The 20,257-nt window shown below is 47.5% G+C and overlaps 1 protein-coding gene across 2 annotated transcripts; it reads right to left on the reverse strand.

Annotated features, from left to right (window-relative positions):
• Positions 1-201: 201 nt before the first annotated feature.
• On the reverse strand, positions 202-18,798 carry SINHCAF (SIN3-HDAC complex associated factor). Of its 2 annotated transcripts, XM_040596102.1 has the most exons (7): positions 18,675-18,792; positions 12,463-12,527; positions 8,339-8,486; positions 6,201-6,300; positions 5,091-5,217; positions 3,504-3,654; positions 202-2,640 (listed from the first exon to the last, which is right to left on the reverse strand). In XM_040596102.1, the coding sequence occupies exons 3-7, from the start codon at positions 8,464-8,466 to the stop codon at positions 2,478-2,480; spliced, it is 669 nt and encodes a 222-aa protein (XP_040452036.1). In that variant the 5' UTR covers positions 8,467-8,486; positions 12,463-12,527; positions 18,675-18,792; the 3' UTR covers positions 202-2,477. The 2 variants fall into 2 exon arrangements, with proteins under 2 accessions (XP_040452036.1, XP_040452035.1); XM_040596101.1 differs by lacking the exon at positions 12,463-12,527 and having other exon boundaries at positions 18,675-18,798.
• Positions 18,799-20,257: the final 1,459 nt, after the last annotated feature.

Raw genomic sequence — 20,257 nt, forward strand, 5'->3', positions numbered from 1 at the left:
GGGAAACCTGTGATTGTGCCCCCAGACAGCGGTCTATCATACTAAACACCATCTCCTTCCCTTGCTCTGCTCTTCCTTACAAGTTAGAGAATTATCTCATCCCCAAAAAAAGTCTTGAAGTCTTGTTCAAATAGAAACATGGGTTGCCTGGGCCAGTTCGAACACTAATTAGCAGAACAGAGCTGAATACAGGAGAAGTTGTTTATTTTCTAAATAAGTCTAAATTTATTCATTACCCTAGTAAAAAAAAAAGTTTGGATTACAAGTGTCTGAACAGTATAAAAGTACAAAACAGGTTCCATAGATTTCTAATACATTAATACAAAGTGCATGACTACATACAGTTCATTTTGCATTACTACTGGGAATGGAAGAGGTGGGATGGAGTAGGGGAAGCAGTTGGCGGTTGAAACCTAGCAATAAATAAATAAATACAGAAGAGATGATCCGTATCAGAGCACATCCTACCACCAATACTGCAGCCTTATACAGAATTAATGATGCTGAAAACAAAAATTCAAATGAAAGCAGGTGTCTGCAAAAACAGCTAGGACTCTTGCTCAAGCCCTTATTAGACACGACCAACCTAGTTATACAAGCAAGTAGCCATTATATCTACGATTGGACTCTATGATCTTAAAGGTCTTTTCCAACCTAAATTATTTCAAGATTCTGTTTGGTTGCAGATGAAAACAAGGTAGGCAGCTTTGTCTTCAGAATCTCAGAGAGTTTAGGAAAAGCGAAATAAGACCAATGAAAGCTGTAAGGCTGTGATAAGTCAAAGCCCTGTTTCCCCTGATGTTCTTTCTCTCCAGAGGTTGGCTTACCCAATGGAAGGAGAGGGAGGGGGAAAAAAAAAAAGGCAAAGAAAATAAAAAAGTGTTCAGGGTAGAGGCTCCTCTTAAAACCTGCATATCTTTTCCCACCTATATTTTCATTTGCTAAGCATTCCCATTTCAGGAAGCGAGACTACATGGAAATCCAGTCCTAACCCCTACCCACCACAGTATTATGCCAACTCTCACGAAAAGGAAAGCTTGTAGCAATCCATTGTAGAATATCCCATAAGAGTATCAGTAAGAAAAATCCTCCCCGCCCCCAAAACCAGAAACAAACACCAAAAAAAAAGCACAATTCCCAACTTAGACAAGTTAAACCTTCATAACAGGAACGTGAAGCAATTGGGAGCTAAAACTGCAGCACACTCTTCCAGGAAGCTGCCTCCACCCTATAGGCAAAGTGGAGTTTGAAGGAGTGTCACAATGGTTTGCACACGAGTTTGTCTAGGAATCCAAAATGCTACCTTTTGATCACGTATGCAAACAGAGCTGCCTCAATTCGGTACAGCACCATTCTTAATAGAATTTTTCATATTCAGTATTCACAAAAGCATTGATCTGGTGGTCATTTAAACAAACAAAAAACACAAAACCCAAACACAGAGAAGCACTGCAGGGGAAGGGTTTCAAAATGGCAATTGTGAATCCAGACCCCAGGCTGCAATCAGATTATGTCCCTGGACCAGAGCCTGATTTCTTAGCAAGGGGGTTGGATCTATGTCAGGTCCAAAACCAGCATAAAGTCTGGTCTGTGGTCACATTTCAGCTGCACTGGGCCAACAGGTAGCAGTTACCCAAGTTCTGGCCATCATCTACACCTAACTTGGGCATCAAGATGTTTTCTTGGTCCATCTCTGATCACCAGTCAATTACTACATGAAGCCCAGGGTATCTGCTGCTGGGTTAAAACAAAAGTAGCTTCCCATTTTGCTATGTTCAATTCTTAGGTAAATCCTCCTCCTTAGCTAAGGAGGAGAGCTCTCCCACCCCTTCTGAAAAGCACTTTATGTTGGGGGGCTTCTTGGATAACTAGCACTTGTAGTAGAGCTGTCTGCAGTCTACCAGTCTGTGTCACATAGGAGGGATGAAATATCTGTCTTGGTTATGTCAGTAGTATAGGGTGAGATCTCCACACCTTTAAAAAATATATATTTATATAACTAGAGAGGTGACTTAAAACTTTTCTATGTATTAGTTCATCTTATTGACTCATACATGTCTAAGAACGAAATATTTTCTTGGGGACTTAAGGGAAGTTACCAAACAACTTTAAAAAAAAAATGCCTTACAACCACTGCTTCTTTCAATACAGAAACATGAACTACATATACTTTCATATACAAACCCCCATCCTCATGGTCACTTGTGAAGCAAGTGGGGTGGGGGGAGATTAGACAACCTTGCAGCAGCATTCAGCTTTGCTAAGTGTTCCATAGCATCTTAAATATTATGTACAGTCTTTCTGAAAGGATACAAACTGGCTTCAGAGTTTGTGGAATTGTAGCAGTAAAACCCAAAACAGTTCTAGGGAATAGTCTTTTGGCAGCATAGCAGGTGTCCAAAGTGAACAGTCACTTTTCTAGTATTTTTCCAGAGAATAAGAGGATCTGTATAACCTTCTTCAGCTGTCCGAGGAAGTCACCACTCCTCTTGGGTGGAGATTGCTGGAGACTGTGATCCTTCTTGTTCTGGCTTTTCAGCGGCAGACTTTTTATTGCTACAGCAAGGTTTGAAGAGATGAGTGTCTATGAGGACTTCCCCAAAACGCCCTTTGTAAATAATTCCACAGCAGACCTTTTGCCTGGAAGAAATGGCAGAAGAGAGACAGATAGTTTGTGTGGTTAGAATATACAGAAATGCAAAAAAAAAAAAAAAAAAAAAAAATATCAGTTTGACCCAAGACACCACCTCCAGCTCGGAGGTTAGGAAGGAGAAGTCTGCTCAGAAACAGAAAACAAGTCTGTGTATAAATCTACAACACCACTTTGGAAAAAAACACAAAACCAAAACAACCAAACCTAAGCCTCCCATTTTGCTTCCCAGAGAAGTTTCAGACACACGACTATCTGGGCTGAACTAACTTTGACTACAATGCGCTTGCAAACACTATTGGAGAGGAGGCAGCAGTCACAACAATTTCAATATAGCAATCAGCTAAACGAGGGGTTACTGTGTCACAACAGGCAGTAACAGAGAACAAGCTTGTCAGCTCCCAGAAAATCTTGTGGTTTTCCTCCTACTCCAGTTTTTTCTTTTTTTTTTTTTTTTTAATGACTACCATCACAGGTCAACCAAATCAAATGCTTCATTTTGCTGGCAAGCCGAGCACACAGTTGTACTTGGTAACACATCATATCTACAGAGCACATTTTTTAAGACAAGATAATGACAGTCAGGAACATTGTATTACTCTCAAAACCACAAAAAATATTTTCCAGCAACTGTATTAGTATTTAGGGAACTGGAGAGAGATAGAGGAAAATGTCTTAAAACACACATTTCTTTCTAAAGACAGACAGATATTGTCTAATACTCTGTGACTTAAAGTATACCCTTAAAGCAAATGAAGTTCAGCAGTAGCAAATTCCTGAAGAAGCAGAATCAAGTACTGTTTTATGTGAAGTGAATTGCTATCTGCAGAGTGCATGTTCTGTTGCTTTTTACCTTTTCCAATATGTGAGATCTAAAAAGGAGAAAACTGGTGTTCTGCTAGACCCAGCACTCATCTCTGTGTCAGAGCCATCATCAGACTGGTTACTGTAACAGGGCGACTGAGCTGGGGAGGCACTTGAAGTGGTGCTGTGGGCATCAGAATCTGTAGGGGAAAGAAAAAAATGCAAGAATCAGAACATGCATCCAACGACTTACCCTCTTCCTGACTTGTAAAAGGTTGCACACAGATTGGGACCAGAGACACAGACTTTTTTTTTTAATTAACAAGAAAAACCATATGTAACCAGAACTAACAATTACAACCTATTCTTCACTTGTCCCTGCTGATTTCAATAGAGAGATTATCTGTCAGCACTTGGGAGACAAAACTCGGAACTGGACAGGGTCCTTATACACAAGGGACTGGAAAGAGGTTCAGGATCAGGCTTCAGCTCCTAGCTCTCAAACACAGCTTATGCAGGCCACGCTTCAGACAAGATCCTAGTCCCTCTCTGGAATCACTGGAAGATCCTTGAAGATGATGGGGATCTCTGCTTCAGACTTAGTACTTTCTCTCTCTCACAGTAAATCTCCTTTCTTACCCATTCAGTTAAAGTCTTGCAAAGCTCTTCTCATGACTGCAATAGGTTAGGCAGTATTGAGCTTTTGCTGGATTGAGACTATGAACTATGTACTTTGTGCAGACACACACGTTAACAGAAGGTCTGCTCACCTACCTTCCAGTTACAGTCTCTAGCACCTACAGTAACACAATTAGGTTAACTACAGCACAATGAATGAGGCGATACAAGCCCTTTGGGTCAGGGCCTTTACTGATTCTTTGGAGAGCTCTTCCTTCAGGCCAGGTAGGATAATTGAAAGAAACAGAAGACCAAGTCAGCAACAGTTAAGAAGCCGGAAGGTTTGCTTTAGAGGAAAAGCCTAAAGTACTGACATATATTTAGAGTTAACTGGCAGATGGCGTTGTAAGAAAGTTATGAATCCAAATCTATTTGAAAAGTCTAAGTGCTGGCGGAAAGAAATCACTGAGACCAGCAGAGGAAGGTGTAAGGAAACTATACAGAGGAAACATGGCAGGAATTTAAAGGGTGTTGTGTGTGTGTGGAATCTAGGTTAAATAAAAAGCCTGGGTTGAAAACATGTATAGAAGAAAAAGATAATGGCATCAACAGAACGGTGCTTCTTGGGGAAGGAGAGCTGAAAGTGGCCATAGTGAGTTACTGACAGCAGGGGGAAACCTCTTCCAACTTCTATTTCACCGAGGGTCTTGCCCAAAAAGTCCTTTCTAGACACATGTAATTTAAGCACTGGAAATAACCTACAGTTGTCTACTTTCAAATCAGGCTCCCCCTCACTGCTTCCCCACTTCTGATAACCCACCCCCTGGCACACAAACTCATCCTCCTCATGCCACCCTCTCCCCAAGCTCTTGGAGAATGAAAGGCTGTGAAAACAGAGAGCACCCAAATGCGTGAGTGTACAACTGAACCTAGCTGGTGATTCAGCTTGGCCAGTTAACAGTAAGTTATGTTAGGGGAGCCCAAAGTTTATTGCCAACAACTCTTTGGGTCCACTTACTGTGCCGTTTGAATTCCTTTTGCAGTTTGCTGATTTGATTGCTCTTTATTCTGCTTCCAGACAGAGTTTTCATTTTCTTTGGTTTCAGTGTTGTTTTAAGACTGGGTCCAGCCCGGGCATCTACCACCTAGAACACAGAAAATGGGTCCATTAATACTTCTGCATCATGCCCAGATACTGCCCTAGTCAAGGTACCTGTACGGAATCAGCTGAAGGTGATCAAAATCAATTTAGTTAAACCATGGCAATTCTGTGCACTGACACTCATGTTTCATTTAAATCTGGTTTATAAGAAGCTAAGCCTGTAGGAAAACAGCAAACTAGTTTAAAATCCACATTCAGGTCAACTTTTGCCTTCTTCCCATTTCTGACAAATTCCGTTTAGTAGACAACAGTTGTTTAAGCAAATACAGTTTCAGTTAAGAGTGTCTGCCAAACATTTGCCCTGGATTTTTTTTTTAAAAAAATCATTAGTTTAACTTCTGAATAAAGCTAGTGGTAGTCATAACCATAGCTCTGGCTCCCATTACTGTCAAGGCTTCCTGAATAAAGATTATAAAATATGCAAAGAATTCTGATCATCTTTCCAGCCCTAGGCCCAAACTGAATTAGATGTATCAAAACAGAATATATGAGTGAGAATAGCTGCAAGATATTAGTTATTGTAATTATCTGACTAAACGACACTGATTTATGTGTTGCCTGAGCAAGTCACCTTGCTTGTTCAAACTACTTTAAAAAAAAACAACCAAACAAAAAAACCCCAGCGTGACCAATTCTGGATAGAGGCCAAATATGAAATGTTTTGAGTGTCATAAGAGACTTTTGGAAAGTTATGAGCTTGTGAAAACATGGAATTACAAGGTAAGTTAGTCTGTGACTCCATCCCAGGCTTGCATAATCACCATTTGCATGTAAGCCAAACGAAGGCAGCTAAGAGCCATGTAACAGGAAATACTCCAAAAAGGATTTAGAGATGCTGAGGGTGAGAAGGGAGAGTGTAGGGAAAATAGCAAGCCCCAAATCCTTGTTGGCACCTCTCCTATGTAGCAGGATGGACTAAGGCAGAAACAAGTTAGTTTTGGGGTGAAGGAGAAATAAATTACTAACATGATTCCAGTTTTTTTTGGATCCTGCTGGCAATTTTTTCCATCTTTTCACCAACAGGACACAGGCATTGCAAATATCTCCTGAGCGGGCCTCATGGAGCCTGGTAAAAACAAAAGCAAAAATCACTTGACCACAATTAGTAAAACCACCACCACCCCCCACTTCATAACAGCAAGAAACATAACAATTGATGGAAAAGAAGGGTTCTCAAATTTTGTTTTTCAGGCTTTACAATTCATCTGGGGTGCTCAAACATTGCCATTTAAAGACCAGGACTCACTATAAGAAAGCACTCTTCCTTATAGAAATAAAAGGTGTTGCAATCAGCTGCCAGAGGAGCACGAAAAAGTTCCTGTCACCTTCAGCTGGGTTTTTTCAAAAAAACCAAACAGCCCTGCTCCCCCAAACAAACAAGAAAAAACCCTCACCACACTGCTCCAGTGGGTTGGTTGGTATGGCTGGAAAAGGAAAGGAGGAGGAATAATCATATTCCTTGAACATACATTTGGGAACAGACCTCACAGATCTGACAAAAGCTTATTCAGCTCTCAACTTTCTCACAGAGCTTCAAGGATGAGTAACAAATACCAGCTAACACTCCCGCGTAAGCGTAGGGTAAGGTTTCAGAAGCAGCAGTCACTGGAATGACAACAATACTTTCTCCCTGTAACAAGCTTTCTTCAGAAATTATCTCTACTGCTAACCCATGCTAAAAGAAACATAAAAGGGGATACACTGCAGAATTTTTCAGCTATTTAAATGGGAAGACTCTAAAGCATTTATAGATGAACAGGGCAGGCTCAGATAAGCCCTTATTTGCTCAGTGTTAAGATTGCATTTTTACCTTGGCAAACATATTTCAGATAGCACAAGACCAAAGGCAAGCTTCTTTACTGTAGTTATCAACAACAAGAAGCAAGGGGTCTTCACACAATCTTTCCACTGTCAAGGACAATGGCCAAGAAATAGAAGGAAAACTGTCAGCACCAGATTTATGTACAAAAACCCATGGTAAATACTAAGAACTACAAAGCTGCACATGAAAGGAGTGTTTCTAGAAAAAGGGGGGGGGGAGAGGGAAATATTTCTAAACATTGCAAAGATTTGCACATCTAAAGTTAAGTGCAGTTATTGATTGCTACAACAGTAGCACTACTGATATCTATATGTAGTTTTTAATACAACGCATGAGAGTTCCACTTGGGCCTATGATTTTCACGAGAGGTAGTCCAACAAGACTGGAAAGAAAAAGCAGAAAATATGTATCAACAATGCAGCCTTTTCCCAGGGAAATAATTTCACGGAAAACTGCAGCATAAATAGGAGAAATTCATATTGCTTCAGAAAAAAAAAATCAAAATAAACAAAAGTAAAAATTAATGACAAACTATCAAGAAGAAGTTGCTCCTGACAATTCAGGGACACAAATTTATACAGAACTTCAAAGTTCTTAGAATGTATTTCAAAAAAGTTAGAAGGGTCACAGCAGCTGGCACAAGAAATCACTGGTATTTATAGTTTTGTTTACCAGTGTTTTCAAGTAACATTATGTGCAACATTACCCAATTAGAAAATTAATTACTGGATGCTCGCTTTCCATCAGAATGGAAATGAGAAGTTTTAATGACATTGCTATGCCCTATTTGAACAAAGGAACCAATACCTGAAATAGGGTACTTTGCATAAACTCTGCTCGAACTGTTTAACATTTACTCATCAAGCTTTGTCTAACATTCCTGTATCTTCAGAGGCACAGAAAACCTCCATGGACCTGTGCTGTTTACCATCTGGTGCGGTAAGGAACAAGTGCAAAACGCAGAATCTGAGAGGGGTCTAAACCCCTGCACATGCTGTGAGGTGGGAGAGGCATGAGCCTGACCCTTCACTACACCAGCTCTCCACTGGCAGCAACAGCAGATCGGTAACCAAATGGTACTGCACACAGCTGCAGAGGATCCAGTTCCTCCTGGCCTGGCCAGGAAAGTTGTGAGGAAGCTGAAGCCAGCCTTCCCCTGCCACGCACCTCTGCTAACCCAGTATTTCAGTCTTTCAGAGCAAGAGGGACAGCACATTAGGTTTGTGGCTTGGAGATCCAACACTATGACTGACCACAAAGTTGACTAAAGAAAGAATCTTACCCGAAACAGTTCTGGAAATCCTTTTCATAACGTTTGCTGTCAGTGAAACGAGAACTGGAAGACTTAGCTCTGCAAATACAGCAGCCCTCTATACTCCGATACATCTTCGGTTTGTGAAAGCCAAACATCTTTTCCTCCCAGCTGTAGCCTGTGAAAACAAGCAGGAATGGGTATTACTTACCACTGTTAGATACTGAAAGAAAAACCTGGGAACTTCACTGAGCAAACCAAAAGTAAATTATAATTCAGGATGGCAAACAGCGAGATTAGGCCACAGCTTTATCCTGCATTGCCTCGGAAGAGCAGATGCACCTAGAATGCAGTTTCTTATTAAAAAGGAAAGAAAAAGTAATTAGCAACGGCTGGACTATTAAGCAATACCAAGCAGGACTCATGACAAGCCCATTTACTGCCCTATTCTACTCTAAGGGCACATCTACAAGAGCACAACCCAGAGATGCGAACGCAGCCGACTTGGCTAGCGAAAGCCCTGCATCTGTGGCGGAACAGGCTGCAGGACGGGCTGCGAGCGATCCGTGATGTGAACTACCGCATCATCATCACCGGCATCTGCTGGAAACAGCCCTGCCAAACTTTGCTGAAAGTGAGTAGGAGTCATTTTAAATGAGCTGCAGTCATACCTCTAGGCTGTAGGGCAGACATACCTGAAAAGCCACTCTAAAAACAGCAGGGTGGAGCCCCACCCAGCCCTCAGTGGCCATGTCTGCACTGCAGGACCCAGCAGCGCTTCTCGGTTCTCAGGCCTGGGTGAGTAGCCCAGCTCCATGCCAGCACAGGCTCAGTCAGTTCTTACCCTCCCACCTTCCCCACCCTGCTTTCCATGGGAAGGAAACCCAGCCAGAAAAGGGGCTGGGGAGCAGGACCCTGGGGCGCATTTCAGCACGCACCTACCACACATCCCAGCCACCGCCAACGATGCCGGAGCGAGAGGTACTCTGTTTACAGTGTTTCTTCTTAACCACCAGCTTTGCAAAGTCAGCGCCGGCTCAGAAAGCCAAAGCCATGCTGCTCTTAGAGGTCCTGCCCGCCCTTTTCAGTGCACCTGGGCTGGGATCTGCTATCAGAGCAGGTAACGTACAGCGGAGGTGTTTTCCAGGCAGAAACTTCTGAAGTTTCTGTGGATTTACTACAGCCACCATGACAAAGATCCCTCAAAGACATGATGTCCCCACCACCAGTTACACCCCAGTGCAGACTGTCAGGCAGTCTGACACGGGATGAGAAGCTGTCAGAACAGAGCTCCCACAATGCTTCAAAACCCCAAACCAACGACTGAGCAAAGCTGGTGCTTTCCTGGCGCTGAGCCTGGACGCACAGCAAGTCTTAACAGGCCATGCTGCATCTGTCTCGTAACACAGGCAGGGACCGTTCCAAGACGCTCTCTTTGAAACAGACCGTGGTGCAAGGTTTGCATCAGTCACCTGCTGCAGGGAGCGAGCGGCCACCTCCACTGCCTTTCACACACTAACTGCTCAGAGGGGACAGGCCACCGGCTGCAGGAAGCTCCATCAGAACAGCTTCCCACTGCTGAGAGAGAACTTCTGCTTTTAAAAAGTTTAAATTAGATGGAGCCACACAAACAACAAGATTTCCCCTGCTTCCCTTAACAAGAGGTCAAGTCATTATATTCTTGTAGAAGCTAAAAGCAAAATACCTCTCCTCCCCACAAATATTTCTGAAAGGCCCAGTAGCGCAGGCAGGACAGGACTTTCAGGAGCGCAGCATTTCCATCACTTGTGGGCAAGTCTGGTGAGAGGGAGCTCCCCAGCCACTTCTCAGTCCCAGGGACTGCTGAGTTCCAGCAGCCCAACCTGGGTTTACTGGTGAATGTACGTGGCATAGGGATCTGTCCCCAAATCTCCCACTTGCAGCAAGGTAAGGAGTGCAATTCTAATATCCTCCAAAAGGACAGAGAAAATTAACCTGAAATCTTCCATCTACAGCAACAAGGCTTGCCGCATCGTTAACAGCAACATAACAATTTGAAAAGCAGGTTCAAGTGAGGTCGAAAACATGCTTCCAAAAAAACAGCCATTCCTAGCACTGCACTTACCTTACTGACAGAGACTGGGTGTGAGAGAAAAAGATCCCGCACATTTTTGCAGAACCACAGCAAAAGCTACCGAACCACTCAAGCCTAGTCACAGTCCTCCACACCAGTAAAAATACAGCCCCCTACCCCAGAGGGGGAGATGAGAGCATGCAGCACTGCCAAATAAACACAAGGTTCCCAGGCTCCTAAGAACAACAGAAAAGCAAAAATTGTACCTAATATTGTTGGTTAATACTTACATGAACCCATATCCAGCTGAAAGCATACATGTTTACATTTCAGTTTAGCAGTTTAGTGGTACAAGATCACTTGGCTCCTTGCAATTACTACTGCACAAACGTGCAGAAAGACACAAGTCAACTCAAAAAAAAGCCTGTTTTGATCAAACCCCTTGCAGAGCTTGTTGATGGGAAGGGACCTGCACAAGCTGAATGCTAAGGAGGTTCTCCAGGCTTAGGAGAGAGATGGAGGGGGTAGGTCTTTCCTTCCCTCCTGTCCTAACTCATGCTATTTGCCACAGGCTTGAAGTGCTGTATTCCTTTCTTCTTTGTGCACATTTGCAGCAAAAGGAGCTCACCTAGGGCTAGGTTTTTCAAAGGATGACGTGCAAATATCCAGCAAAGTCACCCCAAATGCTGCCAGGCTGCTTAGGAGGTTCACTGCTCCCTCTATTAGCACAGCATTGGCCTGGAGGCCAGAAGCAGCTGTAGTAAGTAAAAGAAGGTATCCCAACTAGTGACCTGCTGCATGGGCTTGCTGAGGAATGGTTAGACTCAGAACTGTTCTCTGCTTCTGCTTGGATATGTTTTCAGAGGCATGTAGCAAACGAATGCACAGCCAATCAGGTTAGCATCCCTGGACTGTTAAGACAACAAGAGCGTCTAGGCAAACACTTCTGAGTAGGTATTTTGTTTCTTCACATCAGATAATGCTTCTTCAATAGATAGTCTCTTGAGGACACTATGTTTAACAAGCCCCTGGAGATCCAACAGCATGTTCATCCGGGAACTTTCAACTACGAAACAGCAATTTTGGGTTTTGTTTGACTATTCCAATGTTAAATCTGTGATCTGGTGCTTTTCTTTATAAGCCAAAGACTAACTGCAGGCACAAGGTTCATCAGTGCTGTAAAACTTAAGCAGCCAGAACATCCTGACTGTTACAGGGCAAGACACAGTGCTGTTATCAACAGTGTGATTTACTTTCTAACCTGGTTTCTTCCAAAAATCCAGACACTACTGAGATGATCTTTGTCACCAGCTGGTATTTATACCACAATAGAACAAGATGCATGTTTTACAATTAATGTTCTGGCAAAGACTGGCATCAGGCGCATATATTCTGAAAATATTTTGTTTTGCATCATTGCTGCCATTCTCACAGGAGCAGCCTTTCAACACCATCTTTCAATAGAAGGGAAACTAGTGCCATCTGTTTCCCACTTGATGAATGGTCAGCAACAGTATTACCATATATCATGCCTGAACGGGGAAGAGCTAGTAGCAAAACCACAAGTAAAACATTTCTCTGACAACTGCATTGAAGTGCAGTTATAAATGGAAGATGTCAATCCAGTTACACATTTAATCCCGAACAGTTGCTGTTGGACCATTATACACTAAATATTCTGTCAGCTGAAGAGCTTAATAGCTAACGTGTACTTAGAAGTACATATGACTTGCCCTTTAAAAGGTTTAACTCAAAAGCTTTGCAATTTAGATCTCAAATTAGACTGCCAACTACCGTAACACCTGAATCTTAGCCATGAAAGTTTAACCATGTGGAATTTGGGACAGAAAAAAAAAGATGGCAGGTAGGAATGGAATAACTTCCATAGAAGTTAAAAAGCATTACACAAGATAACTGTACCATATTTAAGCATGTTAGTAGTGTTATTTAAGCATGTGATTTGCCAACTTAAAGCACGCAATTAAAATATGTGACATCTTTTAAATCAGCAGTTGCACGGAAGTGAAAGGGACAGCTCACCAGCAAAGAATCAGAAAATCTAGTGGAGCAGATTTGTCATTCTGCAGAAATGGAGACTTACCTGCAGTAGGAGGAGAGCAGTATTCCAAGTCAGGAAAAAAGTGGTCCTCCTCCTCCCTGGTCTCCCTGCCAAAGGAGAAGTTGCTATTCCCTCAAGTTCTGCTTTGAACAATTTAGCAACTTGGACAGACTCAGAAAAGACCGCAGGAAAAAGCTCTCTCCAACTCTGCCCTCTCACTTTTGGATAAGTAGTATCAAATACAGAGACTTGTCTTGCAAAAAAATTCAGAGTTCAGCAGAGAACAGTAAAGTAGGTGAGGAATAAAAAACCCACACACCACACATGCCACTTATTACATTTGTGAAAGGCTCGTACAAAGCAGCATGCATCATATGTCTGAATACTTTCGTTACCTGTCAGGACTAGAATTTGGTGCTTGGTTTCTTTGCAAAATTTAACTTGATGATCTAAATTAAAAGGAGGTATTGCTTCAGATGCTCATTAAGTTTTCAAGTTAGGGAAGAGCTTCTGAACTCTTTCAGATTTTCAAATCAGAAAAGCTGAGCCACTTTGCTTTTCCAGATTCCTTCTGCATTCTTTCTGATCACCCAAGAAGAATGAAACCCCTTTATAATAGAAAGGGAGGAATTCCTAGAAGGCAGGCACGTCTCCCTTTGTAACACAATTATCAGGCCAGTTGGAAGGAACATGCTCACCTGCTTCTTGCAAAGCTGAAAGACAAACATTCCTTGGAGTGAGGGGAGAACAGAGGGATGCCAGTCCAACTACTCAGTACCTTCATCTTCCCACCTCCTCACTCTGACCCTGGATCATTCACCCTTTGTGCAATCCAAAACTGCCAGTGCATTGTCAGACAGGAGAACCTCTGCAAATAATTTCATTTCCTCTTCTGTGTACAGAAGAGCCTTGGCACAGCCTCTCTGAAGCTGGGCTACAAAAAAATACATTCTAGCCTGCATATGTCGATGCAGCCGGTTCCTGTCAGTAAAAATCTCACAATGTTCATCTCTACAGAATTTCATTGGAATTAAGAAACATAGCCAAAATACTACATTTTTTTTCTTTTAAAGGAAAAGAAACAGATACCTTAATAAAGAAGGAATATACATACTCTGGCTTTTACATCTGCAAGTGCATACACCCAGGCACAAGCACACACATGAAAAATACTTCCAGAGCTGTCTATGGCGCCAGAAGCGGAGTTGCTTGACTTGCTAATAAATTCTTGGGCCTGTCCCTCTGCTGAAATGAACTGCAATACCTCTACTGAAAATCAGCTGTAGGACAGAGAATTGTACATGAACAGAGGAACTGATCTGTATCAGAGACTCAATGTAAACCTACCTCCTCCCTGAGTTTATGCGCTGCAAAAAAAATTTGGAATATAAGTTAAAATATGGTTTTCTGGGGTCCAGTTTTAACACGCCCAGAGCCAGAATACTCCAAGGAAGTAAGAGACCAAGCTACTTGGGAGTCATTTGAAAATGCAACTTCAGTATCTGCAAAAACATTTTTACACTGTCATCAGCCCTTATAGCTCAAAACAGAGTGACTAATTTTCAACAACTATAACCTTAGAATTGCACATACTTTACACTCTTCTGGTCCCCTATATCCTCAGATTTTCCTTTCACTTCCCTTCCTCTCTCCACCCAGAAGATCTTCACTTGGAGGAAAGCTCTATTTGGCCACTACAGCCCAGGCACATCTGAATGAAACAGCATCCTGTGGAGTTTTCAGTTGATGAGCAAAGTAAAACCATTAAAAGGTCAAAACTACATCTTCAGGAATTTTTCCTCTGCCAAAACAAGCAACTCACTCTTTTGCTGGTAGTCGTCTGCAGCTACCGTTGTGTGCTCAGTGCTGCAGTGAAATCTTAGCACACCACATGCAACTGGCAGCAACTACCAAGCATGTATCAAAAATTAAAATGGACATTTTTTCCTATGTTAGAGCTTCTACAGCATCCTGGCTGCATCGCAAGCTGTTCCCTGCAAAGTTTTCAGGAGCAATCAAGTCACAAAGGAGCCTACTCACCTGCTGATCTTCAGTGGGAAATTAGTACCTAACCCATTTAGACCAGAGAAGTGAAAGGCTAAGCCACTTGGGTGTTCCTTCTAAACTGCCATGCGGTTAGTGCTCCAGAAGGGATAGGCCAAAGCATGAAAACAGTAATCAGCAAGATTTGCATGGGGGTGGGGTGGGGGGGAATCCCAAACCTGTCCCACCTGCAGACATTCGATCTTGAAAGAGGAATTCTTCCCTCTGTATTGCATAACTAACACCACGCTCAGTCTGATCAGGAGCCCTGCAAGGAAAACCTGGGATGTTTCAGAAGCAACTGCTGGAGTTCAGTCTGTGATGCTTATCTGAGTACAGTCCCTGCAGCTGTTATGATGCTGCTTGCAACCACCTGCTACTGAAAAAGCATCCCAAACACTTGAGATCATGAAACACTTCAGTTTTGGTTTGGTTTTTGGTGAGTTGTTTGGGGTTTTTTTTCTTGAAGAGGGTAACGTACCCGATGGGGACTTGAACAGAAGTAGTAATTATTTGGCAGAACAGCTGAAGTGACTTCATTAAAAAGGATGCATTTCCATATCCTTAAGTAATCCTACTGGTCACTTCACTTGGACTTTGGACTGAGCACGTTCTACAGAAATGCAGAGTCTTGAGTCATGAAATGGAGTCCCACCCATGCATTCTGCTTAACCACTCAATTTTCAAGCCCCAGCTTACTAGCTGCATGCTACAAGGGGTACAAGTCTGAAGGAGAAGTTGGTTGTCAAGTAGGACTGTGTATGTCATTCATCTCATTATGAAAGTACAACGCATCAGGTGTTAAGAATCAATGCAGAGCAGAGAGCTTGGTGACACAGAAAGAACTGTTCAGCATGAGTAAGAAACTGTCACAGTTTTAATGTTTACTTATAATCTGTGAATTTATCAGCTCTTTTAACATCTTCTACTAAGAAGACAGTCATATTTTCTTTCTAAAGGAAAGACTGTAAATGTAGGCAATTGGCTTCTCTTTGAGAATCTCTGGGCTGGGAAAGAAGTGAGGAGGAATTTTTCCCAGAGGCTCTGGCACTCGATCCCACCTACTTTTCAGTGCAGGCTGGATGCTGCATGCCTGTGGGAAATCCCACGACTTGTTACTTGCTGGTTCTCAACCACAGACTACAGATCCCAAGAAACCTGGAATTTACCTGGGTGCCAAATGAGTTCAGTGTCCACTGGCGTCAGCAGAAAGGCCTCCAGTTCACTGTCCGCTCTACATTGCGAAGTTCGTGCAATCTTTATTTTAAAAAGCTGTAAGCTACACCATGAATCTGGCTGGGTGCAGGCTGGGGAGAAGGGGGTTTCCACAGCACACGGCCGACAGAAACAGTCTCACCTTCGGGAGCAAGCACACAATAGTACAAGGGTTCGCTGGGGAGCCATCACCCTCCTGGCTTGCCTTGTAAAAGCGTTAAACAGGTGTCTCCATGGTTCTCACCCTACCACCTTCCACTAGTGACAAATTAAAATTCAAAGTGAAAAGAAGAGAGCATGACAGCTAGGTTGTTGTGCTCACGTACGTTACTCAGCCTTGACGACAAAGGTTGACACCCTTGAAGTTCTGGCTCAGTTCAGGACACTGGGAATTCTCCTCTGCCCACCCAGTGGGGCGGCAGCCTCCAGCCCAGCCAAGGGACCCCTCCTCTCCCCACGCAGCCGCAGGCTGAGGGGCAGCATCCAGCACCGGCTGCCACAGAACTACAGCACCAGGGCGCAGCTCCAAACCTGTTTGAGATTGTAAAGATTATTCAGTGATGTGGGTCCAAAGCACTGCCGCCAGCAGGGACAAGGCTCGCGGGCCGCGCGGGGGCCGTTCCCACCCGGTGAGAGCCACCGGCGGAGCCCAGGGCGGCCCCGGGACAGGCAGGGCTCAGCCCAGAAAACAACAGGTCTGGCAGGTCCCTTTAAACCCCTTTAACCGCACGCATCCGGAGATGGGTGCGCAGAGGAGACGGCAAGTTTGATCTCATGAAAAGGCGAGCGGGACTGGGAGCATTCCCCTGGCGCAAAACTGCGAGTTTAGGAAGAACGGAACAGTGATCAAAGGCGCCCGACACGATAACGAGCCCGGCCGCGCCGCCGGGACCGGCGCACTGCGGAGGGCGGGAGGCGGCGACCGCTTTCTGCCGAGCACCGCGTGGCGCGGGGAAGCGCCAGCCCGGGCACGGCGGGGCGCCCCGCTCCGGCCCGGTGACGGGGGGCCTGGCGGGCGGAGGCGCGGCAGCGCCGGGAACAAAGACCCCCCCGGGGCGGACGACCTACTTTCGCGGACGGCCCCGCCGGTCAGGTGGAGCCACGGGAGCGCACACGCGGGCGGCCGCGGCCCCGGCCCCCGCCTCCCCGAGGCTGCCAAGCGTTCAACTTGCCGAAAAACGAATAAAATTAAAAATAAATTAAAGCAGCACAGGAAGGGGAAGGCGGCGCGCGGGGAGGAAAGCCCCGAGCGCGGAGCTGGGCGCTGCGAGGCGGACCCCGCGCTGCAAACGCCGCCCCACCACGCGGTCTCGGTGCAGCAGCCCCATCCGGCGGGGGGAGGAGGGGGGGACGGACGGCAGGACGCGGGGGGCGAGCCGCTGCAGCCCCGCCGGGCACCCCGACCCCTGCCCCGGTAGGGTGACGGCCACTTTCCGCCGCCCCCCGCCCCGGTCCCGTCCCCCCCCGCCCCGCGCTGGTTCCTCATGGCTCGGCCCTGACGTAATTCAAACATGGCAACAGTTGCACTTCAAAGGGCCGTCGCAGACCTCCCAGCAACGCGGGCACGCCGCGACGGGGGCGACACGGACCCCCGGGCCCCGCGGCAGCCCCGGGGCGGCCGGCGGGGCTCACCCGCCCCGCCCGCGCCCGCCAACGCCGTGCGCGCAGCGCGGTACCCCGGGGAGCGCGTGTGCATCCAAAGTTTCACCGACCCTCCAAAGTCCTCCAAAACCAGCGGCCAGCCACCAAAACACACCGTCCCCCGCGGGACGAGTGCCACCCCACCGACGCCCCCCCCCCGGGCGGCCGAGTCCCCCCCCCCCCGGGCGGCCGAGCGCTCTCCCCCGGCGCGCCGGGGAGCCGCGGCGCCCGCAGCACATGCGAGCCCTTTGTTTTCCTGCAGCCGGGCGCTGCCTACGTGCCGCGCCGGGGGCACGGCGGCCGCCCCGCTCCGCGCCCCGCCGCGCAAGCCCCTCGCAAGCCGCGAGTCGGAACTTGGTGGCGCCGGGCGCGGGCACACGCGGACCGGGACGGCAGCGACTTTCACTCGCGCCGCGCGAGCGGGCAGGACGCCATCGCCGCCCGCCGCACCGTCCCCACGCCGCGCACCGGGCCGGTGGCGGGGCGCCCGCCGAGCCGGGGGAAGGCCCCACGCCGCGACCCGTGCGACCGGCACCACGTGTCACGCCAGCCCACAGCCACGCGCTTCCCCCGGCTCGGGGCGTGCGCAACCCCCGACCCCTCCGCAAATACGAGCGGTGACTAAAAAATACAAACAACTGTGTGTGTGCCCCCCACACGCTCCGGGAGCCGCGGCGGGGCAGGGACGGCGGGCACACCGGCGTGCCCCCTCCCCTCCGCTAGCACCAGCTCGCGCGCGCCGGCGCTACAGGTGTGCGGTGCGGTGCGCGCCGGGGCCGCACCTGCGCCACCCCCTGCGCACCGGGCGGGGGCCGCGTGGCGCGGCGGGGCAGCCGCGGCCCGGGAAGGGGGCCGTGCAGCCCCCCAGCTCCCCCAGCCCGGTCTCCCCAGTCCGCTCCGCAGCCGGGGACCGCTTTCGGAGTTAAATCGTCGCGAACCTTGCTGCGCTCCCTCCTCGCGACTTTAATCGTACTTTGCGGGGGGGTGTCAGAGCGCTCGGGATGGGTCCGCAACAATACGGGAGGTGTCTCTCCCCGCCAGCACCTCCTTGAAACTCCACTAATTGAAGAAAAGGGGGAAAACGCCGCTCGCAAGAGCCATGCGTGTCAAACTGTTTCAGGCGGCAAAGTCTTTTTGCCGCTGCAACACTTAAGACAAGCTGCGGGATCAAGCGCGTGTTTAACAGAAGCCACCAACTTCTGGGAAAAAAAAAAAAAAAAGCAACCGAACCAAACAACAAAACCCAAACAAAATAAACAAAAAAATTTCCCCCAAACCGATTTAAACCTCCCGTTCCCTCTCAGCTGTACTTTTCTTTCCTCCCCCCTGAGCAGAAAGGGAAAGAAGTCACTCACCGCTCTACTGCGCCCACCAACAAACGTGCGGTGCGATGCGGTGCGCGGCGAAGTCCCGCCGCTGCGCGCCCTCCCCGTGCCTCCGCGCTCTGCCTGCCAGCACTGCCTGGCGCGCGAACCCGCGCTCGCGCGCGCACACCCACCCCCCCTCCGCCCCTCCCCTCGGCGCCCGGCGCTCTGCGCATGCGCCGTTCCCACGGCTCCATTCTCCTCAATCAAGCCCTCTCGCTTTGCGCGCCCCATTGTCCTTTTAAGGGAGAAAGGCCGCGCGGGAAGCCTGGGAGGAGGGAGGTGCTGCCCATTGTGACGACGGAGATGACTTCACGCACGCGGCCCGCTCCCCCGCCCCGCCCCCTGCCGGCGGTGGGCGGGGCCCGGCCCGGGCACCTGCCTCCCCGGCGGCAGGGGCGGGGTTACCGCGCTCGCCTTGCGCCGCGCCCGGCGCCCTGCAGCCCGCGGAACAAAACAAAACAAAGCGGAGCTGGTACCGGCGCAGCGCACGGCAGCGCGGAGCAAACCCCAGCGCGGAGCGGACGCTGCCCCTCTGCGCGTGCCGCAACGCGCCCCCTCCGTGTTTACCGGCGCTGCCGCCCCCTCGCGCAAAGCGCGGCTGGGCTCCCACCGGGGACACCGGCGCTGAACCTCGGTGCGCTGGCGGGCGGAGGGTCACGGCCTCCGGGAGGGAGAGGGAAAGTTTTTTTGCTGGTCTTGGAAGGTGTTTTTTTCTTCCCCCCCCTGCAGGGTTCAAAATTTTAAGGTGCTTAAAAAATCGTCAGTGCCTCGTACAGTTTTTCCTGCTGCGTCAGAACGTGTGATTTAAAGTGTCACATCATTGCAACCTTCGTTTCACACTCTTTATGCAATTTAGGAAGGGCTGCTCCGCGAAACTGCGGGCAGGTTGTGTTGAAATAGTTTTCCTTTAACAAGTGTGTCAGAAGGATTAGCATGTGATATATACACAGTAGCGCTTAGGCACTTGTGACTTAGCACCATGACAGCCTGTAACTACAGTAGGACTGCAAGCCGCTGCCTCCCAGGCTTATGCTCAAACCAAGCCCCAACACTGAATGCCTTCTTTCGACGTATTTAAAAGAGAAAAAGTTTCCCACAGAATCAACAGCAGCTCGGGCAACAGTGTGCAGTCGTTGTTTCATACTCCAAAATTCTAAAATAACTGGGATGAGTATTTCTGTAACAAATTATCCTGATAATGACCTTTTCAGTCTAACCCTAATTTAGGCACAAAGTCAGCAAGACACGGAGAACTCTTGCTGAAATGATCCTGTGGCTTCCAGCAGCAGCACTGGCCAGCCTTGGGGGATCTCCAGGCAGGCAGGACAGTCTACTTTTCCTTACCTTAGCACCTCACATCATCTCGACTGGCTTGTAAATGGTTGGTAATTCTGCACCATCTCCTTCCTCAGTGCTACAAAACTGTTGGTCACATTGGGCAGGGGGATTTCTCACGAGGCAGGCCCCAGGCTGATCTGCGAGGTGGCTGGGGTGCTGCCTTTGCTACCACTGCTTCCTTCCAGACACAGCTAAGCCAAATGACATCCAACTTGTGAGACACAACTGTAGCT

Source organism: Falco naumanni, chromosome 5 (assembly GCF_017639655.2).
Source record: "Falco naumanni isolate bFalNau1 chromosome 5, bFalNau1.pat, whole genome shotgun sequence".
Lineage (NCBI taxonomy): Eukaryota > Metazoa > Chordata > Aves > Falconiformes > Falconidae > Falco > Falco naumanni.